Source organism: Poecilia reticulata, chromosome 4 (genome assembly GCF_904066995.2).
Source record: "Poecilia reticulata chromosome 4, P_reticulata-male-v2, whole genome shotgun sequence".
Taxonomy (NCBI): Eukaryota; Metazoa; Chordata; class Actinopteri; order Cyprinodontiformes; family Poeciliidae; genus Poecilia; species Poecilia reticulata.
The window spans coordinates 5,946,858-5,974,670 of record NC_088833.1 but is presented as its reverse complement, the minus strand read 5'-3'; the positions used below and the strand labels follow the sequence as shown (position 1 = coordinate 5,974,670).

Here is a 27,813-nt window from a genome sequence, read left to right as displayed (position 1 = left end):
GAGGGATTCTCAACATCCTGAAACTTTATAAGTGTAATTTTTTATTATAAATACCGTGTCTCTCTTTACAGAAAAAGATTGAGGAGGGACAGGAATAATGTTTGTAATTTTCTGTCTTCTTCAGGATTGTTTTTGGAGGGGTACTGAAGCACTTGGCTCGCTCCTCGTCCAACAGGATGTCTACATTTATCTGCAGTAATTTTTCAACTCACTGAAGAAAAACTCCTTATCAGCATTAAACACAACTTCTCTTGTGAACGTTCAGGGTTTTAATCCTGGTTTGTTCAGGAAATTATTTCTCAAAGGAAAGTTGACATGCAAATGTATAGCAGACCAAATATTTCAGGGCATCTTAAGAAATTAGAAAATCACTGAAAGGTTAATTTCACTACCTCAGTTTAGAGAGTTTCACTCATTTTGTATATTATTTACACTAGGATCTATGTCTAGCTCCTGTATATTTTTACAAGTAAGGCTTACAGCTCATGAAAAACCATAATTCATAATTCTCTGAATTGCATAAAACCAATAAAAAATATACATTTTAATAAAGAAATTACATACTTACATTATAAGCAGACTTTTGCTTAGTAGTAAATGACACCCTCCATAAAGAGTAGGCCATAAAACAGCTGGCTGTTCACAGAGTGCTATATGCAAACATGTTAACGGAAAGTTAAGTGGAAGGAAGAGCATGGTAGAAACATTTTTTTCTACTACACTTTATTGACAAGCTTTATTGGTCTATATTTTGTTACAAATAATTAAGATCGAATCATCAATTAAATTTTTTTTATTCTACATTAGATTATTTTTTTTAAATTATATTCTCATTTACTAAGATGTAACAGTAAACTCAAAAGAATGGTCACCCTGAAAACACTAAAAATAAATCTGACCACTGTTCTTTCCCACAAGGCTCTTTTTATTCATGACCGGTTTGTTAATTGTTGATACTTCAGCTGTGGCTCAGGTTTAAAGGCGATGTTGGTAGCTTGGACAAACACAGAAAAAGGAAGACCCAACAGCATCACAGGGGGAAGTGACCACACAAGGGGTAAGGCTGCCCAGAAAAGCTGATTTATGCTCAGTTTAGCAGGATCTGCTTTACATGATTTTTCTGTGCATCAGAGTCGAACAAAAACATTTCCTGGACTAAACACGTTTCCAGAGAGGAAACGAGGCGAGCTCCAGTGCATTTGTTTTTTTTTATGTAATCACAAGTGAAAACATATGCTAACAGTGCGCTTAGGTCAGGCAGATGACTGAAATGTGTTAGGACAGTTAACTGTCCCAGTTAGACCTAGATAGCTTGGTGCATCACTGAGGCTTAATACAAAAAGAAGGCAGTGAATAAGTCAAAGTATTTTCTCCTTTTCATCCTGCGTTTCCCTTTATTTGAATCTATCTCTAGCTTTAGGAGGCTGTGACAGCATTCAGGGGCAGCTTACCCCCACAAAAGGGGGTGGAGGTATTGTGTTGCTGAATCATGTGATCACAGTGGGGCCGGAGCGTCCGGTCCGTTCATGGAGCTGGGAGACCTTCAGGGCGATGTCCACCAGAGGGGCCAGCATCACCTGGACACGGACACAGCAAAAGGAAGTAAGTGGAACAGACTTCCTGTTCAGTTTAGCAACCAGAAGAAAATGTCTTGGTGACTGGTAGAGGAGAGACCAAGCCATGTTATACTAAATATAAAGACCAAAACAATCCCACCATTGCTTACTGAGATTTTACTACCTTTTATGGTGTGTAGGCTATAGTGACATCTAGTGGTGATTTCATAGTCTTACAGGTGTTACAGCTGCAGACTGGGATGACTCTTTCTAAAGGCAGTGTTACTGTAAAAGTACTGACATTTTCTCTATTTTAACTAATACTTTAAAGTAAGTTAATGTACAACCACCACACAGAATAACAGACATCCAAACGATACGCTACATTTACGTTTTGACCAACAAACTTCACTTTGCCTCGCATAAATTTTCCTTCATCAGTTTCCTTCACTTTTGAAATAAATATTTTTATCTATTTTTCTGTGATGCAAACTGTTTTTTTCTTTTTTCTGTTTTCCATTTCTGATGCTTGGAGCAAAAACATGACTGTGTGCCAAGTTATAACAAGGATCAAGATAAGATAAAGACTTTATCGTCCATAAAAACGGAGTTTCTGTTTACATAATCCGTCTGATGCTTTCCATAAAAACACAATATATCAGACATCATAAACAAAGAAAAACTAACACATGAACATATCCACAACAATGTGTTCATTTACTCTTCATCTGGTGGAAGAATAAATTCTTTTTCATTGTGTAAAATGTGAAGGAAAAGTTGGAAAACAGCACTTAACTTAATTTTATCCTGTTCTTTGAAATGTAAAAATGGATAAATTGACAGATGAATGAGTGGAAAAACTGATAAATAGACCAATGAACAGATAACTGAACAAATGAATGGGTGAATGATAGATGATCTGAGGGAAAAATGGATACATTGACAGACGGATAAATGAGTGGTTGGATAAATAGACAAATAAACCCAACTTTTAGATAACTGAACAAAAACTAAAGTCTGGAAATACAAATATTTTCCAATACTTTTCCAGATCTGGAAAATGCATCAATGGAATTTTCCAGAAAACTTAAAGACTCCACATGAACCCTGTAAAAATCTACCTCATTCGTATATCATTGAATATATTTCAAAATAAAATTAACATTTTAATTTGAAAAGTTGAAGAACTGCATTTATCGACCTTAAACTGCCAGTAAGAATTAGCCCAAAAAGATAAACGGCCATATTTAGTTGGGAAGTAATATTTGATTACTCAGTGGGGAAAATGAAATCCTGAATTTAGATTTTCTTTTTTTTTTTTTTTTACAATCTGCTTTCTCCTTTTTTCCTTTTGGGTCTGCAAATCACATTTTGCCAAGATCAGCCAACTGAATCATTCCTCCGGGGATATTTTCCTGTCAAGTTAAGAATCTGCAGCGGCGTGTTTCTGCTTAACGCTTTATCCACGCTCCATAAGCTCAAAGGAAAAACGGGGAACCGAGGAAAGAACTGTTTTCCACGTTCTCTCCTTCTTGTACTGCATCACCTCCCTGTCCACACCAGTCAGAACCACTTTATAAAGTGTCAGCTGGAACATGTGCTCTCTATGTTTTTTCCCTGTGCGCCGTGTTTCTCTCTCTTCCTACATGCCCTGATATGCTGTCAGAACTCGAAACTTTGCCAAACATCTCCGTCATCATCATCATCAGCTCTCATGTTGAATAAAATGTCTCATGCTTGTTTTTTTTGAAGACCTCCACCCACTGAGAGCTGGCAGAAACCACAGAGGAGTCCAGTTCTGGCACTCCTGCTGGAATCTGGGTGGAGGGTGCTGTGACAAAGAAATGAATACGTCTTTTCCCTCTAATTTTCTTATCGGCTGAGATCACTGCTGGACGTCCTGACCTGTGGATCCTGGAGGATTTTCTGGCCGTCGTTCTCGTAGCTGTCTATGTAGAGCCGGACGGTTGCTCCCGCGCTGCCTGTGCCGCTGAGACGGAAAATGATCCTGGAACCGTCGGCGAAGATGATCCGGAGGCCCTGAGGGAGCAAAGGAGAGGTAACGAGAGGCGGGCCAAAACTGATGAGAGAAAATAGATGCTGAACGAAAACCATGTCCAGGTGTGGAAATCAGGACACGCACGGTGGGATTACAAAACTGAACCGATGACTTAATCCAGCGTCAAGCCAATTTCTGAATAGAAGTCATATCAAAAAATATAGGTTCAGTATAAAATGTTAAATGACCTCAGAGACACAGGTAGGAGAACCTTTTCCACATTTCATCATGGTGCCTTATAACCTTTAATGTGTTTTATTGACATTTGTGACCCCCCCCAAAAAAAAAAAACATTTATGCTCTGGTCTGATGAGACCAACATAAAACTTTTTGGTCAGCAAGAAAATGCTGCAGTCACCCTGAAAACACAACATACATTATAAGCAGCAAAACATGGTCTTGGCAGCATTATGCCATCGGAAGGCTGTAAACAAAATAAGCAGGATTAACTACAAATTACCATCACACTTCATTTGAAAACCATGCGCTTAAAAAAATTAAAAAACAGATGCAAATTTCTAATAAAGTATAAAGTCATTTGTGGTTTTAACATGGCAACATAAGGAAGGTTCTGGAGGGGTGTCAATACTTTGAATAGGCCCTGTAATGACAGCAGGAAAATGAGGAGAACATCCAGCTCCACAGGATTTCTACCTGGTTTTTGGACACGCTTCCATCCACAGGGTCGGTGTACGCAAAGTTGTCAGCAACGGCCACCTCGTACGTCTTGTCGCCCGATGAGAACTGCTTCCCAACAAACGACGGGTCGGACATCTGTGTCTCCAGATCCTTCATCATCTTGTTTGCGGCATCTGAGTCGACCTCCTCGTAGTCGTACCTGGATGAAACGAATATGATACAAAAATAGTGGAATAAAGGCGGAATATGGTTGCTAATGTGTTATGATACTTTTCCAATAAGTGAAAGAGACGGGAATAGAAAGTTTTCACATGAAGGGTTTGTACACTTTCCCTATAGTGTAAGATGTGTGTAAATATCTGGCTTCAACTGTAAATAATGTTTTTCAAATGTAGGTTTTAAATCAAACGTTAGATTGCCCTTTTTTTTTTTTTTTTTACCAAACTGTGCAGTTTGAGTATCAAGCACTTTTTCGAACTTTATATAGAAATCAAGCACTTTCCAAACCTTGAAAACACCTCGTTTTCAAGGATTTCAATCACCTGTATGAATCCTGCATATATCTACAAAGGGGGGAAACAAAATGAAAAAAAAAAAAAAAATGCCAAGAAGAGAATTTAATGTTCTGTGTGCTGCAGTTCCCTCTTCTTCCACCACATGGTGCTACAAAACAAACTAGAAAACTAACTTTCCTTAATGACTTGCTAAGAAAGAAAGAATTGAAGCTTGTAAGATGTCTGACCTTGTGAAAAAGTTCCTGCCAAACTTTTGCCAGTGATCCTTCATGATCTCTTCCACACTCTGCTTCCTGCTGGCCAAGATGGACAACCATGCTAGCACGGCCCATAGGCCGTCCTTCTCACGGATATGATCCGACCCTGTGAGGGTAAAACACAGAGGATGTGGATGAGTGTGAAAATGGGTAAAGGTGTTTTCTCCTAAGAGAGGCAGACTTTCTCTCACCAGTGCCAAAGCTCTCCTCTCCACACAGTGAGAGTTTACCAGCATCCATCAAGTTCCCAAAGAACTTCCAGCCCGTCGGAGTCTCATACAGCTGCATCTTCAGAGCTTTGGCCACACTGGAACAAATAGGGGCATATAATAAACCCCATAATGGATCTATGACATTAAATTAAGATTAACACTTATAGAATGCGCTTGTCTTTTACTTGTCCAAAGCACCACTGGTGGGCATGCTGCGGGCCAGGCCTTTGACGCCGGTCTTTTTGAAGTACGGGATGCAGGTGATGTTGGCACCAATCAGAGCCACGGAATCGGAAGGGTTCACAAAAAAGCCATGTTTGCCCAGCACCATGTTTCGATCCTGAACAGGGATCCAGAGATCAGGAGTGAATGTTCATCGTTTAAAACTCACTGGGATGTCAGCTGGTTCTCTTCTGGTCAGTGTGGCATTATTTAGACGGATGGCTGCTGCCTTCTCCTCCATTTTATTACTCTTTTCCCTTCAATAAAACTATTAAAACCAAACTCAAAACATTACTTCATAAAATCCAGCTTATCAGTGTTTGGAACAATCTTGAACATGATTGAACTTTATTAAAATATACGTCATATAACTCTGTCAAGACATTATTTTATTGACGAGTCTTCCCTTTTCTTTCAATTTGATAATTTTTCAGTTCTATCTGTAAAATTAATTTAAACATGAAGGAAATCTAAAACTAGAAATATAAATATCAAATACAGGTATCAATAGTTTTTAAAAAAATGTAAGGAATTGTTTGAATATACATATTTTTAAACTGAATTGAAATCTCATAAGAAATCTAATGATGAACATAGTAAATATGCTGCATCTTTATACTTTTCATTGTCATAAAATGTAGTACTGAATTCTATTTATTTAATAAAACATGAGATAAGTGTCAAGAATAAAGGCTGAGATGAAAACAATATGGAAGCAATGATTTGGATAAATCAATCCAGTCTACAAAAGACAAAAAAAACCCTATAACCCAATAAAAACAGTGTTTAATAAAAGTTATTTTACTGGCATTGACATCATCAACTAATAACGCAACACCCAAACACTCTGCTAGATTTAAAGCTGTAAAAGTAATTCCCCCAAAAACATGTGGCAACTTACACCATCTCCATCAAAGGCGGCTCCAAAATCATACTCTCCACTTTTCATGGTGTTGACCAGGTCAGCGGCGTAGGTCAAGTTGGGGTCAGGGTGATGACCACCAAAGTCCTCCTGGGGGACGCAGTTGACCGCAGAGTTGGCGGGAGAACCCAGCTCTTCACAGACGATCTTCTTAATATAAGGACCCACCACTAGGGGGAGAAAACATCAAGAAATAACAGGTAATCTGTTCATGCAAGGTTTAACTGTGTAACACCCTTATACGAGTTTCATGGCGCCTTCATACCTCCGTGCATCGCATCCAGTCTCACGTTAATGTGGTTAGAGCCAGAAAGAAGATCCTTCAGTGCAGCAAAGTCAAAGATGCCCCTTAACATCTCAGCGTAGGCTTCAACGGAGTCAACAATCTCCACTAAGGACAAAATATGAGCATTTTAGACCAGAAATTTTGAAGATGTGGACATTAGCAGCTTGAGTCAATACATTTCAAATTAAATAAATATTGAATCAAACGTCTAAAGCAGAGTTGAGAAACATGCGACCCTGCAGCATATTTAAGTTTTTCCGTTTATTCCTTCTATATATACATTGAATGTCCACAAAGAAAGTAATCAAAAAGTAATATGCTTTTTATCTGTTTTTTCGAGTGATTAGGGTGAACTCCAGGTGTTTTTTTTACATCATTTTCCATCCCACAGAAAAAAAAAATCCATCATCATTTTGCTAAATTTTGTGCTTATTTTTATTTGAAAACCTAAAAACAGAAATAAAATTGTGGTTCTCTAAAAATGACAGAAAAGTTTTTATAGTGGATACTTATCTAAACTTATCTAAAGTGATAGTGTATTTTTTCAGAGTTGTGGGAAATTTGTGGCTCTAAAGTTTTATTTGGTTAGCCTGAGAGTAAAAATTGTCTAAATGAACCAGGGTCTCCCCTGGTCTAAATGCTGCGCTAGAAATAAAGATTTGATGAGGCAAATGTGAATTTTATGAAAATTTCTTGCCACTAATTACAAATTAAAGATAGAGTTTACCTATAAAGGGTTTAAAAGTGTCTACTTCAAAGGTCTGCTTCCCAATTGTAGCCAGATCCACTTTCAGTTCAGGGCAGATCTGATACTCCTGAAGGCCTTTGCTGATCTCAAAGATTTGATTTGTGATGCCTTCGGGAGCAGGTCCTGGAGAAAAACAGTTTGAAGAAAACCATCATTTACAGAAATAATGGGTTAATTATGCATAAATTGCAGAATAATATAACCACTTCTCCACAGTGATTGTTTTTGATCTCTGTTCACCTCCACTGGAAATGTTGTACTTGATGCCAAAGTCCCCACTGGGGCCTCCTGGGTTGTGGCTGGCTGTGAGGATGATGCCGCCCACGGCCTTTATCTTGCGGATCACACAGGAGACTGCTGGGGTGGACATTATGCCATTCTGACCAATTACAAGGTGATTAATCTGCAAAACAATGCACATTCACAGATTAACCCGCCTGGATAAATTCTCAGATCCAAGCACTGAGTAAATACAATGGAAGGTACATGTAAATACATGTTGCTGCAAACTACAGTCATTTTTAGCATATTATTAATGTCCTGTTTTGAAGTAATTTTGAACATTCATTAGGTCATGTTCAGTTTAGTAATCATCACAAACAGCACAACCTATTCTACTTTCAGTAACCTGTGATCATGCTGATGCCTTGGTTATGTTTTGTGTAAACATCTGAACCTTTCTCTGCTGCTTAGTCCACATCACCATTACCCAACAAGTAATTTCCTAACATCAACCACAAATTGCTAAAAATGCCAAATATGACATAAATACCGGCGGATTTTGCACATATCGCTTTGCTATCAGGCAAAGATAAGGTCACCTATTCTGGAGACTGTAACCAACACTGTGAGCCTTGAGTGGTAGTTTTATGCTTTCCACTGAAACTGTCCGCTCTGCAACACAAGACTGGTGATTAAATGCCTTAAAGTCCGAATTTAAACCACAAACAGTGATGCACATTTGCAGCTTAGGACGCAGCTGCTTCCAAGGCTGCAGGCCTATGCAGAGCAACGTGACTGGCTACACGCATGTCACGCCCCCCACCCGCGGAAGTATCCCTCTGCCTACTCTGTGAAGCAACACGGGAACATATCTTTACTTCTTTTTCCAATTGCTTTGCATATCTTTTTTAAAACTACGCAAGAGAGAACTCGGTAGAAAGTCAGTTAAAACGTTTCAACCCTTAAAGCCGCAAAATGCTGCAGTGTTAGTGCGCAAATGTCAAAGGTAATGGTTTATATGGCAAGCTATTTTACTATTTAATAGTAAGCCAGACTTAAAATTTTTAAATTCCGCCCAATTGAAATTAGTACTGTGGACGTCTGAATCATGTGCCTTTCAAAAGAAAAAAAAATCGCATTGGGATATTGTTTTGAATATTATAATGCAAAAAAAAATGGTTTCAACAAGGAAGTTTCATGCTGAACATCTGAAATTGGGGCAAATTCAAGAAGTTTTAAAACACTTGAAATATAATGTCATACATTATATATATATGGACTGCAAATTGGCTTACTGTGTAGCTCTAGTTCCACTGTATTGCTATTGAAAGGGGAGCAGTTTTCTATGATAGAGTGGGAAAGGAATGTTTAAGGGAAACAATAAATCTACATATTCAGGGTATTTGGATGTCCCAAAGAATTTGTGGTGTAAAATGATGGAACATCTTAAAGGTGCAGCTCAATCAATGTCCAATCTTAAATCAGATAAAAGCAAATATATAGAGACATTATTGTCACAATCTACACTGATTTATTGGACTTTTAATGGCAAGTTGTATCTCTCAGTGTAATAAATGCTGTTTGATGTCATTTTATGACTTCAGTCAGCCTATGGTGGATTGGTGACTCGTACTCTACTTCACATCCAATGAGATCTGATGATATCTATATTTAAAATAACATTTTTGTTGGTATTTGCACATCTCTGTTTGCACAAATTTATTGTCACTTATTGTAAATAGTCTGTTTTCAGGCACAAATACACACACTTTGCTTTATAGTAAATGGAACATTGACAACTAAATGCAACTACTGCCAAGGGGAGGGGAGGGGAGGAGAAGGATCAAATTCATGTCAACATCATGATAGTTTTTCTTAAGTTTGCAAATTGTGATAATTATATTTAGCTTGTTTCATATCTCTATCTTCGAAGTAAAAATTAATTTTGACTTCGAAGTAAAAAAATAATAAAAACGGATTGATGTTTGATTATATCTTACAAGTGCTTGCCATAAAGTTCCCTTCTGCACCTCTTCTGAAGGACCTCTGCTGTCATGTAGGTGGTTGGTAAAGTACACAGAGGGTTTGGAGGGCATACAAGAGTAGTTCACTATGAAGGGCTCTGAAACGGTCAGCTAGTTTTCCATAGACGCAGACAAAACTGAAATTCGTGTAATAATTAGAGACTGACAAGTGAAGGCAGGAATGCTGTTGTTGCTCCAACCAAGCGAATGGAGAGAGCTTGCAATGGCTTGTAGTTATTTTGCAACCTTTGGGGACAATCGACAGCTTTATAGCACCAGTTGCATCATGTATTATCAGCTTAGCTTCAAGTTCTGTCATTAACTGAGCTGAAGCATACTTTTTGCTCTTGCAAAACGCTTATTAGGGTAATATTAGCTATATTTCAACACAAAATACAATAAGCATAACAATTAATCAAAATGAAGTAACGTAGTGTCATATCTACTGAAAATACAATGGAGTGTAACAATTAAATAGCCAACAACCTTGACAGTTAGCTAAATTTATACTTGCTAGCCGCAGTGCTACATTAGCTCACCACACAGGGAAACCAGCAGCAGTTTTCATCATTTATTTTCTCCAACTGACCCCGTTGGCTGCTGCAATCTGAACGATGAGCTGAATCGCGTCCTTCATGAAAAACCTCCCATCTCCTCCCACCACCAGAGTGGCCGTCTGTCGCTCGGCTGGGTCGATGACGGAGATAATGCTCTGGATGAAGTTTTCCGCATAGTGCTGGTTCTGCTGGAACACCGTCACCCGTTTCCTCAGCCCGCTCGTCCCGGGCTTCTGGTCCGTGTAGGGTTTGGTCTTAACGGTCGTTATTTTCGCCATTTTGGACACCCAGAGAGCAGCCCGTGGGATCCGCAGAGTGGTCCGAGCGACTGCAGGAGCAAAGCGGCTACACGTACGCAGCTACCCCGCCCCCCCCTTCACACACAAACCCGCCCTGTCTGTGTAAAGGGCAAGAGGGGAACGAGGAGGATTTCCTCACACCTAGCAGCGAGATAACTCTTCAACATTTTCATTGGTTAAAGTAACATTTATTTAAAACACGTGTTAAATGAAAGTCAAATGCAACATAAGATACTTTTCTTTTTTTTTTTGTTACTACCATCAATTTAGTAGTAAAACAAATGTAAATTTGATGTTCTGCATAATACAGTCATAATGAGACTTTCCTGTTCTGTCTCCTTGTTTTCTTTCTATTGAAAGTACCCCTGGTCCAATGATTGTGGCATTTCTTCAACAATGCTGTTGAAACAGCAATGCACTCCAGTAGCTATGTGGTTTTTTACACTGCAAAAACACATCTTCCAAAGTACTTTTGGTCTACTTTTTTGTGCAAATATTTTTGAAATAAGTAAATATTTTAGTATTTTCTGATGTTGTGAGTGAAAACAAATCTGCCAGTGGACCTAGTACCTTTTATCAATAAGAATTATTTGCTTAAAATAAGCTCCTATAAATTGCTGAAAAATTACTTGTAAATAAATTATGTCAATTTCAAGTGTATTATATTTGCACTAAACGAGAAAAAATACTTGGTAAGATTTAGTGTTTTTGCAGTGTACCTGTTCTTTCCCATTGAAAGTACTCCTGGTTCAGCGATTCTGTGTTTAGCTGTGTCTCCTTTCAGGACAAAGTCATGAATTGACAAAGTAAGTAAATAAGTAAGTACAATTTTATTTATATGTCACCTTTCAAGATATAAAATTACTAAATGTTCCCACCTTTTGAACCATCACTGCTTTATTTTGGAATTGTCTGGATTTATATGATTTGGACCTGTTTTGACTTGGAAAGTGACTTGAGAGTACATCTGCTGTGAATTGGTGCTCCAGCTAAATAAAATATAATTTAATTAAATTGAATACTTAGTATTTTAAAACAAAACTTGGTAGAAAACAGAATTTAAATAAGTAATAACTTTTACTGTATTATTTGTCTATGTATTCATTAATAGATTCACCTACTGCTTAACACTGTTAGTTGAGAAATATGTGAAATAAAGTGATTTAACAAATTTAGATTGAACACCACCTACATCTGTGACCTTTGTCCCCCTGGTGTCCAGTAATGTACTCTGGGAGGCCAGTGACCCTCAAAGCATATAAATGGAAATATAGAAACAGAAAGTTAAAAAATGTTGTTTAAATGTGCAAAAACAATTGGTTTTTAAACATAAACCGTTAATAAACTTGTCCATATACACTGTTGGTTCGTTTCAGTTTTAAAGTGTCAATTTTAAAGTGTGAATTATGAAACAAAATTGTTGGGAAATAGTTCAACAGTTTGCCTGTTGCATCACAGTGTTTGGTCAACAGAACCCCTTTTTTCTCTTTAAAACTTTAGAATGAAAGTGGTTTGCACTTTGGTATTCATAAACCTTAAACTACTTTTTCCACATATTTTGTTACCGCAAGCTTTAGTGGATTTTATTGGGATTTTATAGGATAGATTTGCACAACGTAGTGCATTTTTATGAATTGAAGGAAAAAGGTTTTCTTTTTTCCATTTTTTCTTTACAAATAAAAATGTGTGAAAGTGTCCATGCACTTTTATCCAGCACAACTGAGCCAATACTTTGTAAAATCATTTTTTTTCTGAAAGTCTTTTGGTTTTAACCAGCCTCGCAACAAATTGACAAATTTCCTCATTTTCTTTGTAAAATAGCTGAAATTCTTGAAGATTTTGAAGTTTTGTTATAGATTCTTAATTATATTTAGGTCTGGACTTTGACTAGGCCACTCTATGACATGAATACGATTTGATTTCAGTGGGAATGTTATTTTCGGAGTGACGTACATTGATAATTTCCTGCCACACACAGTATTATGATATAATGTAAGTAAGAAAATGAATGGCTGCTTCTCTGATTTATCCTTTCCTTGCCCTGGTGGACGATCATGTTTTTTGTCTTTACAGCTGTTTGATTTTTGAATGTTTTGCTCTGAAATGCCACAGGCTGCTTTACTGAGAGACAATTACTGTGGTTAAACAACTGAAACTGCAGTGCAGTGCACAGGGTGTTGGGAAAAGAGGAGCAGACAGGCTCAGGTTATTAAATACATGTCATATGCCATGTGACATTTAAGTCAGCTGGCTCTACTGTTTCAGCAGTGAAAGTCAAAGGGCAGATAATGGCCCAAGAGACAAAAATAGGAGGTCATGATCGCACTGGAAAGGTCGAGGCCAAGTAAAGTTTAGATCTGAGTGCACTTCAGAGGAATGCATTTCACTGCAAACGACACATCCTGACACGCCCACACCAGGAAAATTACAGACAGTTTCGAGCACATTTCACTGTAAAAAATTAAAAATTGTCAATTTACAGGCCAAGTGTTGAATGAGAGGCATCGGCTGTCAGTTAAATATATGTCAGCACCAATGTTGGGCCCTCTTTCATTCTCATCTCAATACGGTAATTTGATATACAGTTTATAGAATGGTCTGTAACATCAATGTCAAAATCAGGATTCAATTAAAAAAAAAACTCAACCAACATGGAGTAGCCTGCACTAATTTAATAAACAAAAGGAAAACTGTCCTTTATTAACTTTATTAACTATTACCTTGTGGTTGTAATAGGTTGCATGATTCTTACTGATGGAGCTAATGAATGCGACCAGTGAGGAAGACGTTCTCAGTTTTCTCAAACAATGCATAACAAGTTGATAAAAGCTGACATGAGAAAATATATCATTTAACTTTGCTAAATTTCAAATGAAATACAACAATCTTTAGAACTGAAATAGATTACCAGAAGTAGAACCTTCCAGCACAGACTTCAGAGAGTCTTTCTGTAGTATAACCTTCTGATGATTGCAATATGTTCAGCAGTTTCAGCTTCATGTGCTGGGTAAACTGGTCTCCACGCAGTTATAGACCCATTCCTGCTTTTCATTAATGGGTAGTACGTGTTGGCACACCTGCAGGCAAAAGAAATACATGTTTGTATTAGAATCTAGGATTAAATATAATCATTCAGTGAGTTGTGGTACAACATTAAGCTGTCATAACACCAGAGCTAGTTTTCTTTTTTTTCTCTCTCTGTTTTCTGTGGGTATAGTCAGGGGTTCACACACATTTTCACACCTAAAATTCCTTACTTTTCCCCAATTTAAATTTCCTGAATTCTCAATCTCCTTTAGCCCATTTTAAAAATACAAAAGTTCCAAATGAATCTATGACAGATATTTCTACAGTGTGAATATCCTGAAAAATACTCAAGCTTGCATCTGTCATACTGCTAACACAAAACGTTCATAACAACAGACACACAATGTTGGAGAGAACACCAGCTTTACCAGTAAAACAGTGATTTTTTATTATTTATTTTTTTACCATTTTGGTCCTGGCTGGAACTTCAATAGCAAACATAGCCATCCCTCTGCTGCTGCAGCAGTTCCTGCTCTGCTCGTTGTTTACATGAACCGTCACCTTCTGATTGGCCTGCAGAACAGAAAGCAGAGCTTAACTTTCTCCAGTTCAAATCTATGAAAACACAGAACGTAGTTTAAACAGGAAAATAGGATTAAAAGAATATAAAGGTTTACACAAATTCATCTTTGCATACCATGAAGTCATGGTAAGAATCTAAACAACTTCCTGTCCTTGGTTGTTTTCTGAGCCCTTCAGCCATTCTTTCAGTGTAGCTTTTGTTGCCAAGAGAATGGACACCCCACCTGCATGTCAATTACCCTGAATTGAATAAGGACTACTGATTGTGTTGGCTAAGGTCCTGGGAAATGTAGCTCATATTCCTCTCAACCCATCCACTTTGCCACTCGTACTGATGCTACCACTGACATGTTTGACAGCTGCTACAATGTTCTGACGTTAAAAGCCTCAAGTTAGTTTTTCAAAATTCTTCTTATTGTGGACAAAACAGCTCAGACTTTTCAAAATGAATGTTCTTCCATCTGAGGGTGAAAGCTTGGAAACTGGACACAAATGGATGTTCCAACTGAGTGACTCCCTAGTTTACTCTCTGACAGTAAACATTTTTTTAGATTAGCTCTATCATCTCTATTTTGATTCTCGCTGTGTGTTTACTCAGTGAGAATCATGCCAGCACCTTGTTGATGTTGACAAAAACTGTGTGATTTGTCTGCCACCTTGTTGATGTTGACAAAAACTGTGTGATTTGTCTGCAACTTGCAAAAAAAACATTCCAACAAATATTGCTGGGCTGTATGCATGTCTGCAAGCTTAAAATCAAAAAAACAAGCAAAAACAGGATGAACGATTCAAATGAACCATTAAAAGCCCCAGATAATCTAAAATTCATGCCTCTAATGAGTGTTTGAAAGCTTTATTGTTGCCCTCACAGCTAGATAAGAGTAAACAAGCTTTTGGTCCACCTTGTTGACTATGAGGGAGGAAATCCGGTGGTCTCCTCTGTAGGTGTAGATGAAGACGTTGTCATGCCCTCGAAGTGCTTTGGCCCCAAACCTGGAGGTGATGGACTTCTGGAGGGCTTGGTTCAAAAGCTTGGTGCCTGAGTCCAAGCAAAGTGGCTGCATGGATGGCTGAGTGCCTTCACAGTGCACATCTATTTGGAATGGACATGCCTTCCAGAGCGGGAGGAAAGGTTTGTTTAACTCGCTGACATTCATCCTGCACCACAAAACCAAATGAGTGAACGTCTATGAATTAGTTAATCATATGTGCTCACCTACCTCTACTAACTCCAGCATATGATTGTAACCCATAGATTCCAGGGTCACCCATAGGTCTGCGGGGTCTCCATCTTTCTCTGTGGCCTCCATGAGGTTCAGCTCCATAAAACCCTGCCGGGTCAGCTGGTTTTTCCTCATATCAAAGTTTTCTGGCCCCACAAAACCAAAAAGAACAATAAAAACCTGGGCGCCCTCTTCACGTTAAATTGCTTTGATTAGTGACTACCTTTGCACACGGCCCAGGCATCCTGGTCACACTTCTCCCCACTGGTCCTCAGCTCAAACAGGTTGTACTCATCCAGGCTCAGCAAACCATTCCCATCCAGGTCAATCATCTCAAAGATTTCAGACAGCACCTCCCTGTGGTAAAAACAAAGTATTTCCGATAAATGACCCACATCTTCTTTTCCTTTATAAAACACACATCCATAAGAGCATTTTACATTCAAACTCTGTTGCAGCAACAGATGCCAACATCAGAGGTTTACCTCAGCTCGCTGGTGAGGTCCATTTCTCCCGTGTCGGTCTTGTAGACAAGTTTGACAGATTTATCCGAAAAGTTAGTTTTGTCTTGTTTCTTTAACCTGCAGCCACTGGTGAAGGGAAGCAGGCGGTAAGTCCCAGCGTTTAGTTCTCCTTTCCAAACATACTTCTACAAGAACAAAAAAATATCAACAAATAATCTCACAAGCGAAAGCATACAGGAATTACATCAGCATGTAGGAACACTGATGTTTTTATCTGATTCTATGTATGATAGATTTAGAACACGAATGAATCTGGTAATGAAAGGGCCTCTTTACATTAAACATACTTCTTTGTCTTTTGATTCGGTGAAACACACTAAAGCCGAGTCCTCTTTGGTTTCACCTGCTGTCATGACAAAAACAGCCGTGTCCACATTCATCCATGCAGGAGGCTTACCTGAAAAGATGAAAACGGAAAAAGTTGTTGGGGTTTTTTTTTTTCTAAATCACAAATTATTTTTAAAGTCAGTAATATGCATTATGTATTTTCTATGAATTAAGAAAATGATGACAAATAAAATTGTAGAGTGAGGACCTACAGGAAACTTAATTCAAACCATGGATTTATGCTGCAAGGCAGCAGAGCTACCAACTGCACCACCATGCAGCACTCAGGCAGATCCTTCATATTGAATTAACTTTAATGAGCTAAAGTATGAAAAATAGGCCCATAAAAGGTAATGAATCTATTTTATGCTGGAATTTTAGATGCCCTAAAAATTGCTTCTAACCCAAACAAATCCTTAGTCACAATTGTAGTCTAATTTAAAAATGTCAGATAAAACCTTGCTTCTTAAAGCAAAGTGTGAAGTACTTGTAGAATTTATGTAAAAGGCATTTTGTAGGCAACTTCAATATTTTGCCAATTGTAAAAAAAATTGCAAAGGGTTTCCCCAAGCTACAACATTTAGCTGTGTGCACGCTACAGTTTTACATATTTTTATTTCATGAAAATGTTGACACTCACCAGGTCTGTGGCTGAGGCTCAGCGGCTGGATGGTTAGGTAGATGCTGGTTTTCTGAGGAAGATGAAGGTGGTACTGCAGAGAGCTAATGCTGCCGTTATCATCCACAAAGAAGCAGCCTTTCATAAAGCAGTGATGCCAATCCTGCAAAGACAGAAAACACTCCTGCTTTACGTTTGTAATGGTTGTCTGGATGGCAAACCAGGAGAACAATCACAAAAATATACTTATCTCTGCTTGAAGGCCTTTATAACACTTATCAAGGATTCAATTCTGCTTTATGCATCTAGACATGTTTATGTGTGTGTGGTTTCAGCTCAGATCCTGACACTACTACACAACAAAATTCATTTATTCAGTCAACAGAAACCAAAACTAACTAGAAAGTGAGCATTTACTATGAAAATGCAAGTGTGAATGCTGGATGCTCAATGCTTTTGGTGTAAATGGCAAAGGCATTTGAAGCCAACTGCTGAAGACTTGCAGAAAGGTAAGAAATAGTCCATGCAGTGTGAAAAACCCACGTAAAAGCCAAAATTAGCTAAAAAGCTAAAACTAGCTAAAATAGTCTACCAGTAGCATGCTAGGTTATAGTAATATAGTCCATGAAATGTAAAAAAAACAACTAAAATTTGAAAAGGACAGAAACACTCCCCTATTCCTTCTGATGAAAATGGTGGGTGAATGAAATTCATATGGTTCCTGAGATATCAATATTTGTTTAGCACGGTGTCTACAAAAAACATCCCACATGCAGTACAAAAAAAGCTCAAATTATTCTCAGGTGTTAAACAGAATAAAAGCTGTTAAACTGCCCAACTTCAAAATCACCACTGCCTTGAAAATAAAAAAAAGGCTGGAAAATAAAATAAACATTAAAAAATAAAAGAAAAATGGCTGGAAAATAAAATCAACACTTTCAAAGTAAAAGAAGGCTGGAAAATATACCTTTAGGCAGGTTGAAAAAAATTAGAATATGAACACTTTTGTCACAATCATCTAAGATTTTCTTAAATTCATGAAAACTCAACAATATGTAAGCTGGTTAGCTCAGCTGGTCAGAGTGTGTTGCTAATAATGCCAAGGCCATGGGTTCAATCCCCATACTGGCCAACTGAAACATAAAATCAACACTCGGAAAAATTCATTGCAGCAAATTTTTTTTGCATCAACTCATTCACATGAAATAGATGCTATTCTAGGGCTGGCCAGAAGAGGGCAGGAGCGTCACACCGTGTGTCTGCAGAGGGCTGGGGAAAGTCTCCCTGCTGGACCTGATTGGGGCAAATTGGAGTCCATTTAACCTTGATAAATATGGCCTCTTCAATCTTGAGCGAGCGGTCATTCAAAAGCGTCCAGGGGCTACTTTGGCGATATTTATGAATTCTAATATTTCTTCCATTTTGCAATCCCGCTGTTGCTTTGTCTGGCTACACAACCGAAATTAGGTAATAATTTGAAATTGAACAGGAACATCAACACAGGGAAGTTTTCATTCCCCTCATTGGAGACACATTAAATGAAAACACAGTTGACGTGGACACACAGTAAAAAGCACATTGAGGGCCAAGCAAGGCCAGAATAGGCCATATATCCTTTTAGTTGACAAATAAATCACCAAGTTAAACAAAGAAAAGTGCCATAAAGACGGAGCATGCCACTCCTTTAGAGAAAAGCCATTTTCTCGGAGTATTTATCTTGGGCTGTGAGAGGCATAAAAGATCAAACCATAACACTTCGGTGGTTTGTCCAGACAATATTAAATGAGGGAAAATGCCATGGGCACCCATCCACTGGTTAAGGACATCAGAATTAATGCCTCCATAGAGAGAGGGTCAGCCTGCAGACTAATACAGGCTCTGTCACCTGCTCCAGCCACAGGTCTGATTTACTGTCTCACAGGGTCGCAGGACACCAATCCGGCCACACACACACACACACACACACACACACACACACCCCCACACACACACACACACACACACACACACACACACACACACACACACACACACACACACACACACACACACACACGCACACACACACACGCACGCACTCATATACACAGTCTATTAAACCTCCTTTAATCTCTTTCTGCTCTTATCTACACATAAAAAGCTATAAGAAAATATAAAACCAGTGATTGCCATGTAGATTTCTGTGTACAAGGAGATATTTGTGTCTCAGAAGATGCAACAATATCTGCATACTGATGCAGCTACACATCCATCCTCCATCAGCCATAGTTTTTAGCCTGTGGCTATATAGGGAGCCAATCCAGGGAGCAGAAGTTCCCCTTCGAGGTGCTCTCTGGACACACATTCTGTTACCCTTAATGATGTCTGGCCGTTTCCAATCTCAACACAGTGCTTAGACCTGTTCTGTTTATTTATTTATTTACCTTTTTTTTTTTTTTTTTCGTTTTGCTGTAAAGCAAACCAGCCAGGGTTAAGCCAAAAAGAGTGAAAACAAAGAGCGCCAGATCAATACAGTGTATATCTATCCACCCCAGGCTACGTTCAGCCATCCGAGCGGCTGCACGGCATGCTGGGTCCTCCTTATTACGCCGTACTCCATACAAACACAAAAAGATATCCAGTTATTTACCAAACGTACAGATCTGGCATTTACAATAAACCATATAGTTAATAGTACTGTATGTATAGGTGGAGCTTAAGAAATAGGAATGCAATTGAAATACTCAATTATTTCAATAATTTAGCTAAACAAATGGGTGATTCATAGTATTTAGTGCCCTGTGTTGTATCTTAAGAATTTATTTTCATAAAATGTCCCATGAATGGTTTCTCAGAAAATTGTACCATTACATAAACTTATTAAACTGGGTTTCGTTGCAGAAATATTATGTTATTTGTCACAAAATATTATTGCTAAAGAAGGTGGATAGAAGTGCTCTATCCAAGCATATCAATAAAAAGTTTCAAGTAAGGAAAAAATGCACCAAAGATCCAAGAGACCAAGAGCGTACGCTGATCATTAGGTATGGACAAAGAAACAACGAGGGCTTATCATGAGTATTTAGAACCATGCGATTTATGTTAAACATTCATTTTCATGATTATGTTGTACAGCTGATGAACTGCCACAAATATGGCATCCAGGAAAATTTGATCATTACATAAACGAGTAAAAATGGGTTTCATTACAGAGATATTATGTTATTGTGTTACATGTTATATTGACACAAAATATTATTGCTAAAGAACGTGGCTGTTTTCATAGTGCTCTATCCAAGCATATCGATGATAAGTTTGGTGGAAGGAAAACATGTGTTAAAGAACTACCAGTGCTCATTAGTATGGACATAGAAACACGAAGGGGTTATCATAAATGTTGCTTCATATAGAAAGCAGGACTAGATGTCATTTCAGGACATTTCCAAACATTTAAAACAAGTGCACCAAGTTCCGTTACCTGTAAACCTGACGGTTCCTGAACTTTGCCTGCCTTACTGCTGCTGGATGCCACTGTGACTGAGTTTGACAGGGACGACCGTCTGCTGCGAGCGGAAGGAGGACGAGAGGAGGACTGGCTGTCTGAGAAACACACACAGCAGTTAGCAAAATACTCAACAGTTAAAAAAAAAGACTCATTCAAGACTTTGGCAAATTACAGGCAGTTCAGTACTCTATGCAAAGAGTGCACAGTTTTCCTAAAGCAAAATTAGGTACGTGATGAAATTCGCTCAATGGTCTGCCTTCTTGGAAGTCTCTTTGCACAGTTCAAGTGACATTACAGACTTTGCTTTTTGTTCTGAGAAAATGTAATCTCGAGATCTAGCTCTCTGTAATTACGTTGCCACATGAAATCACTAAAGGCACCCCTTCAAATTCATTTTCTTGCATAACATTATTCCTTGAAGATAAACTGAGGGCAGACTTTTTTCCCTATATTTTATGAAAGGGCGGCTTGTTACCAATCTCAGAAAATCAGGACGATTAGAAATGTGAGTAATCAGTTAGATACAGAAATAAATGAACCCACTGTAATCCTCCTTTAGATTTATGTTTTTAAAATAAAGCTCTTAAAGTTTTTTTTTTTTTTCAAACAAATCAGTAAAATTACTGCTTGAATGAAAGCAAATCATCAAAACATTATCGAGGCTACAAAAATAACCCATTTGACGTGTGTGATCGCAAAGCAACTCAGGTCAAAGGCTTGTTAAAACGCAACAGGTAGAAATCAATACATGGGAGAGGCACAATAACGTGATAATCCAGACTACTGCGTGGGAGCTCATTTGTTTTTGCAGTGGTGGTTGACTGCTCCTCCTCTCTAATCCCTCATCACCTCCCCAGTGAGAAGTGGTGGAATCCTCCCCGAATCAATAACAAGAACATGGACTGACCACTTAAATCAACCCCATCCATCTTCCCAATGTTGGCCCCTCACTCGCCTTATCATCCCAGAGCCCCGCCCTTCCAATCCTTTCTTCAACAGTTGGGTTCTAAATTTTAAAGAGCAAACTTACAAAGGAGAAGTGACAGAGAATCTACAGATTCCTTACTGAACAAATGCCTTTGACTGAATAAAAGTGGTTTCAAACCAAAGTAGTTATTTTTTTTGTCAATCTTCTAATGGCAGTAATGACTACCAGAATCAAAACACTTTGACGTCTCCTCCCTCTAAACAAGCAGCCCTAATTGTTTGGCGATTATGAAACATGGACTGCCTTAATGGGGTGATTTGTCACATTGGTGATGAAAAATTGATCAATAAAACGGCTATTACTCATTAATCAAAACGGACCATGCGGGTGCACTGCAGAGGTTTGGGGTAAACCTGCTCTAAAGCATCAGTTTAATACCTTTTTTGACAGTGGAGTCTGATTCCGCATGTTGAGCTGGTGATACAGATGATGCTGATGCCACTGAGCTTTTAGGAGGGCTGTACAACTGGCTGCCAAAGTTCTGCCTCTTTAGCTTAGCGTCAGCTTCTAGCTTGTCCAGAGCAGCCGTTTGACACTGCTCCGCTGTAGACACAAGCCGCCTGCAGAACTGACAGCAGCAGGGGAAAAAGTAATAAGAGAATGATACACGAGCAACGTTTGGAGCCAACAAAGAGGAGCATAAATGACTTCAATTTTTTGTTTTTGAATGAACAACAAATCCAGACAGATTTGCAACAAACAATAAAAAAATCAGCACAGAAATTGAAACAGTTCAAAAGAACATCTTTTGGATGGAAATATTTAGTTAGCTTGCGTGAGCATACCTCAGCATAGTCCAGTTTTCCATCCTTGTTTATGTCTGCCAATGAACAAACAGCATTCACCTCCTCCGCTGTCATCTTCTCGCCGCTCTGCAACAACAAAGACAATTTCAAATAACAACCTGACCGATCATGACGCAGATACATCTTCAGTTCAATGAATTCAAAAGAGTTTCATGCTCTCTGCTGTCCAAGACTAGGGCTCCCAGTTGACCTTTGCTACTACTAAACATTTCTTATAGCAAAATTCCATAGTTTTAAACTCTTAATTTCCCAGAGTTCTCTGTTGTTTTTAATCCAGACAAAATGGATGAATGGATTACATTTTTTGACAATTGGTGGAGAATAAAAAATAAAAAAAAGTTTATTTTCCAAATACTTAGATGCTGACTAGTGATCAAAGTTTAGCTTTGATGTTCCAAGAATAAAGTCATTAACAAAAAACTGAATCCACTTTCTTGAGTGGTATGCACACATTTGTTTTAAATAAAAATGAGTAAGAAATAAGAAATAAAGTGAATAGTTAGCAGCCTAATGACAACAATCCTAATTAAAATTATTCAATTCAAAATTAGTGTCATTCTCTTGTATATTATGAGTAGTTACTGAATGGAAAGAGATGGAAGAACAGCTAAAATTACTCTTTCAAATTGGTGCGTTCAATAAAACTGGATCGTTTTGCAAAACCAAGTTACAGGTTGAAGAACCCTATCCTAAGCGACGGTAACCATCACAAATTAAACCACCAAATAAGAAGCTAATGTTAAGAGAATATTCTGCCCTTTGTGGAAAATATATTTCATAAGATCCTAAAAAAAGACATTTTACTTACAGATGTTAGAGCCTTCTCCAGTACGCTGTGTGTGATGTAGCCGTCAGAGTTTACATCTAGTTTTCTGAAAGCTCTCATTAGCTCAGCCTCCTCGGTTTTCCTTTCGCATTTCAGAATCTCGCAGAAGTCATCAAAGTTTAGCTTAGATGTTCTAGAAGTCCAGTATTTATTGAGAGTGGCGTGGGACGGATTCCTACCAGCCTGCTGGAGAACTAAACAAGATAAATATGAAACATGATATTCACATGATAGTCACTAAAAATAGAAAGCAAGGATGGAACAAAGAGAGTGGAAACATGCCTCCATCAAAAATTCATTTACGATAGTTTGGCATTTAATTATTAAATAGGTAAAACCAAATTAATTTACTCTGAAGAACATTCAATGAAGACTGAGAACCACCAATGCTTCTTGTAACTACACCAGACAAACAAATCTAAAGCTGATGTGATTAAAAGAAAGAAAAAAGTTAACTCGTTAATTAAATGTAGCGAATCGATATTTCTGTAGTCAGACTGGGGCTACAGTTTTGTGTTGTCATTAGGTACAGTACTTCCCAGTATGTCAGCCAATTGCATTTGAGCACCTCCAGGCATGGAATTATAAAAGGACGGTATATAACAGAAAGTTTAATACAGTTTTTAAATTCTTATATATTTTGATACCAGTTTGTCTTCAAAAGCTACTTTGAGTAATATTACTCTAGTGTCTGACTGGGAGCTAGTTGATTCACAACTGTATGCTATTAATTTTCACTAATAACTATCTGCAATTAATCGATTAATTTTTTTCCTGCCTTTTCGACATTTTTGTAGTTTTCCTGGTTACAAATCGAGGTATTCTTATAAACTTGGAGACTTATGTGGGCTACATTATGGAAAATCAAGATGGTTGACTGAGACCTAAACCAGCGATCTGCAATGTTCAGTGACATTTTACATTTTGTCCTATTCTACCAAAGACGCATTTATGCTGACTACAGCGTAAAACTGTGCGTTCACGTGAATCAAGGCAAAGTGATAGATTTTCATAAGAGTTAAAATCACACAGCGTTGTGCAGCAAATTAGCAAGTGGTTGAAAAGCGGTTCTTACCCCGACACAACTGCTGTTTTGAAGATATATTAGACAAACTTGATCGGAACACAGCAAGATAAGCAGCTCGACACTGCATGTAGAAAACCTCATCATCATCGGAGGGACGAGTTGATTCCTGAAAAGACATTTTGTAGGGGGGAAAAACAATATGGCAACGATTCGCTATATCTGTCTATGGGGGAAAGAGAGCAGACCGCCAACTAAAATGTTGAATTGTTGCGTTGTCTCTTTCGTTGGTAGGTGTGATACATTGTTGCTATCGCGGGGATTGTTGCTAAGGAAACAAAATCTCGACAGTGCGCATCAAACAGGACCCGGTGGAAACAAGAAAAAAGAAAACGTTCCTCTTACGTTGCTAAACCTAACGCAATGCGGCGTCTTTCACAAAATAAACCAAAATTACATTCCGCTGTGGTAAAATTATCCACAAATGTTCTCAGTTTGGAAAAATAGATTAATAAAAGCATAAAATGTCGTATAATGCAATCATAATAGCTGATTATTTCTGGAACTTTTTGTGTTACAAACCCATCCATCCATTTTCTGTACACCCTTGTCCCCGCTTGTACCCGGTGGGGTCGGGAGGGGTGCTGGTGTCCATCTCCAGTGAACGGATCGGGCGAGAGGCGGGGTCACCCTGGACAGGTCTCCAGCCTGTCGCACTGCTACAAACCTATAATGTTTGAAATATGAATTAATGGCCGGTTAAAAAAGAGCGTTATATGAGAAAAGTGAAAGATTTTCACTTTCCTCATATTACAGCCTCAAATTAAATGAGTTTCATTTTAACAAGTACATTATATAAAAAAAAAAAACAGTAAGTAATTATGCATGTTGATGTGATTTTTTTAGTATCTTACAGTATGTGTCTAATAATTCTGAACATCTAGATATGGAAATTTTCTCTATTTTTCTAAAAATAAATAAATTGAAGCTTAGAGACAGGTTGGAGAGACGTGTTCAACAATTTTAGGTATTGCCTTAAATTCTCAATTTAATTTAAGTCTGGACTTTGACTATGCAGGAATAATACATAAATTATTCTTTCACCTAAAGAATTCCAGTGCAGATCTTGCAGTATGTTAAGGCTTGTCTTTTTCCATGAAGGTGAATGGCTGCCACAATGCCAAGTCTAAATTTTAATTAAGCTATTAAGACTTTTGAAGGTTAAAAATTGCTCTGAGTTTTATTCAGGAGACTTGAAGCCAAGGGGCAGAATGCCAATGCAAACCACATTTGAACATTTTTTTGTAATAAAAAAAAAGGTTTTATTTGTTCAAAAACATATATCCTTTTCCTTCAAATGTATAGTCAAACTCTCTGTGTGGTCTAAGAGAGCTCAAGTTCAGCTACAGTTCTGTCTTTTATCCATTCCAACTTTTACACAAAAATGGTGCTCCAAAATGAATGGAGTATTATAATTTCAAAGAAGTTGAAGGTTTTTCTAAAATGCCAACATATTATGTGCCAAAGTCTGTAATAAGTACTGAGTTACAGAAAGCTGTGTTTTATGACTGTCTATATTTCAACTGTCACTCTCTTCTGATGGTCAAAATGACAAATCAGAGTTTAATGACAGGAGACATGGAATGACAGCGATCCGTCACTCGCCAAATTATCAGTGATTTACATAGCACTAAAAATAGTTGTGTAAGAGTCACTTAAGACAAGAACCATTTCCTTAGCTGAGGCAGACAATTTGAGTCTGGACTATCTATCAAAACAAGGATTAGTTTAGAATTTTATAGTTACACAAAATCAATCTACAGAGAAGTCATAACACACGGTTGATTTTGTCATCTTAAGGTGACTCTGAGGGCAGCATCAATCCAAGGACATTTCTCTAAAACTGAACACCTTAAATGTCAATGCATAAACAGAGACAGATCAACAAGATAGGACAACACTTAAAAATAGACATATTAACACACATGTTAAATGGCTAGACTGGGAAATAATTTAGAAGCTGAAAAAATTATTGATTTATAGAACCAGTTGTCTGTAATTCCAGTTTTACTTTAATAGGAACAAAGTACAAAGAGTACATTATCTAAAAGTAAAAAGAAAAGATCTGGAGGACATTAAATGAATTTTTTTTTTTACAATTTTATTGGACCTTTCATCAAAACATAACACAGCATAGAAATATTTATTGGCGCATATGACAATGAAATGTTAACTGGTTTTGCAAACATCTCCAGAGGGATTTTGTCCATCTTTGTTTACAAAAAAACTTCAAATCCTTTGGGTTTCCTAGTGCAGTGGATAGATTTTTTATTTATCTTTTTTATCTTATGAAGGTCTGGAGACTTTCCAAGTCACTAAGTGACCTTAACATGTTTCCTTAGAGACTCTTTTGTTGTCATGATGGAATGTTTTAGGTCATTTACATGCTAGGAAAACCATTCACATATTATTATGTGAAGTATGACGGTTCTTGTACAAGATAATGAATATGCTGTTTATTATTTTTCATTTCAATGGAGAGAAGTGCACTTGTACCCTTAGCACAAAAAACATGCCCCACAGCATAATGTCTCAATTACTGTGCTTGACTGTGAGGATGGAATTCCTGGATAAATCTCATTGTGTCTCAAGTTGACACCAGAGAGCTTGATTTTAGTCCAAGCCATTATTTGTTAGTTTACTGGAAAACTGGAAAAAGATGGGCTTGTGACCCTTTAAAAGCATGGAGATGGAAATTCTAAATAGTTCTGCTCTCAACTGTCTTTTCACAAATAAACTCTATGAGTGATGTTGTAAGCTGATACCTCATCTTTACCTCATGAGGCAATACTGTTGCATAAAACTCCAGACCTCTTATTTACTCCAATTCTGCACAGTTGCATCATGTGTTGTTACCCAAGTCTTTGTTGTAGTCCACCAAAGCCTTGTGCAGATCTAATGTCCTTTGGTAGATGTCAGCTGACAGCTCTTTGGTCTTGCTTTTGTTGACAAAGAAGTTGAAATGGAATGAACTGGTTCTGTGGACAGGTGGGCTTTAGTTAAACGAGGAGTTTAGTTCAGGGTTATCGACAAATAAATGATTGATTGTGGTCTTATGTGTCACTTTGACACATCCAGTCAGTGGGAAGCAAAATTCTGGCAGGATTCTTGGAAAAATAAAAAACTTATTTCAATCAAATAGAAGCAAATCTTTTTTGTAATCTTTATGCAATCTGTATTTTCTTTTTTTAATTATCTAAACTCCAACAATCACAGGTCAGCCGAGCAAAGAAAGCTCTGCTGGAAAGCTCATCTTTATCCTTCTGAGGAACAGAGATGTGGTGTCACTAGTGTTTTTTTACCAACTGAATAGTCACTTCCTACTTTTGTTGTTGTATTAAAATGGATGCTTGTGTGACTGTAGGATGTTCTGGTCCTATTTCAATCCAACCTCTCCAAGTTTATGTTCTAGTCGCCTTAATGTTTCCATTTTGTAGTAAATCACCAGAGGGCAGCAGCGAACAAGTGCATTCCTTCTCTTGATTTGAAGGAGATCATCAAACATGTATGGTAAGATCTTAATGACATTTATTGTTGAAGTCATCCTATCTTTACTGCCACAAGAGAGCAAAAAATAAAAATAAAAAATAGGACACTGGTTGTGAAGATAGCCTTGAAGTATCAGTAAAGCTTTAGAATCTCAAAATTTTTTCTGGCTTTCTACGTAACTTTAATGAGATTATGTTTCCAACATCAGGGGATTTTTCAGCATGGAAGGAGAACAAAGACTCATGTGATAAATGTAAGCCATGTTCATAGTAGCACCCTGGTTTTACTATTATTAGTGTAATAACAATCTTAAAAC

The 27,813-nt window shown here is 37.8% G+C and overlaps 2 protein-coding genes and 1 non-coding gene across 3 annotated transcripts; 1 reads left to right on the top strand and 2 right to left on the bottom strand.

Annotated features, from left to right (window-relative positions):
* Positions 1–904: 904 nt before the first annotated feature.
* Positions 905–10,615, bottom strand: pgm1 (phosphoglucomutase 1). Its single transcript, XM_008406162.2, has 11 exons — positions 10,252–10,615; positions 7,657–7,819; positions 7,396–7,539; positions 6,648–6,773; positions 6,362–6,552; positions 5,424–5,578; positions 5,218–5,333; positions 4,997–5,132; positions 4,270–4,453; positions 3,462–3,596; positions 905–1,577 (listed from the first exon to the last, which is right to left on the bottom strand). The coding sequence occupies exons 1-11, from the start codon at positions 10,495–10,497 to the stop codon at positions 1,488–1,490; spliced, it is 1,686 nt and encodes a 561-aa protein (XP_008404384.2). The 5' UTR covers positions 10,498–10,615; the 3' UTR covers positions 905–1,487.
* On the bottom strand, positions 7,706–24,559 carry efcab7 (EF-hand calcium binding domain 7). Its single transcript, XM_008406161.3, has 14 exons — positions 24,000–24,559; positions 22,907–23,118; positions 22,078–22,164; positions 21,671–21,860; positions 20,278–20,399; positions 16,842–16,983; positions 16,162–16,271; positions 15,836–15,999; positions 15,574–15,707; positions 15,348–15,496; positions 15,030–15,239; positions 14,011–14,118; positions 13,427–13,595; positions 7,706–7,819 (listed from the first exon to the last, which is right to left on the bottom strand). Exons 1-13 carry the CDS (start codon positions 24,127–24,129, stop codon positions 13,515–13,517), a joined length of 1,839 nt encoding a protein of 612 aa, XP_008404383.1. The 5' UTR covers positions 24,130–24,559; the 3' UTR covers positions 7,706–7,819; positions 13,427–13,514.
* On the top strand, positions 17,879–17,952 carry trnai-aau (transfer RNA isoleucine (anticodon AAU)). Its single transcript has one exon. It is a non-coding gene; the product is annotated as a tRNA-Ile (tRNA).
* Positions 24,560–27,813: the final 3,254 nt, after the last annotated feature.

What these genes read in the sequence shown, in the direction of transcription:
- pgm1 (XM_008406162.2), bottom strand. Translation starts at nt 10,497, where the DNA reads ATGGCGAAAATAACGACCGTTAAGACCAAACCCTACACGGACCAGAAG. An exon ending in GTACAACATTTCCAGTGGAG is followed by an intron (nt 7,540 to 7,656) that starts GTGAACAGAGAT and finishes GTTTTTCTCCAG; the next exon opens with GACCTGCTCCCGAAGGCATC. An exon ending in ACTGGATGCGATGCACGGAG is followed by an intron (nt 6,553 to 6,647) that starts GTATGAAGGCGC and finishes TTCTCCCCCTAG; the next exon opens with TGGTGGGTCCTTATATTAAG.
- efcab7 (XM_008406161.3), bottom strand. Translation starts at nt 24,129, where the DNA reads ATGTCTTTTCAGGAATCAACTCGTCCCTCCGATGATGATGAGGTTTTC. An exon ending in AAAACAGCAGTTGTGTCGGG is followed by an intron (nt 23,119 to 23,999) that starts GTAAGAACCGCT and finishes TATCTTGTTTAG; the next exon opens with TTCTCCAGCAGGCTGGTAGG. An exon ending in AGGAACCGTCAGGTTTACAG is followed by an intron (nt 16,984 to 20,277) that starts GTAACGGAACTT and finishes CTGTCTTTGCAG; the next exon opens with GATTGGCATCACTGCTTTAT.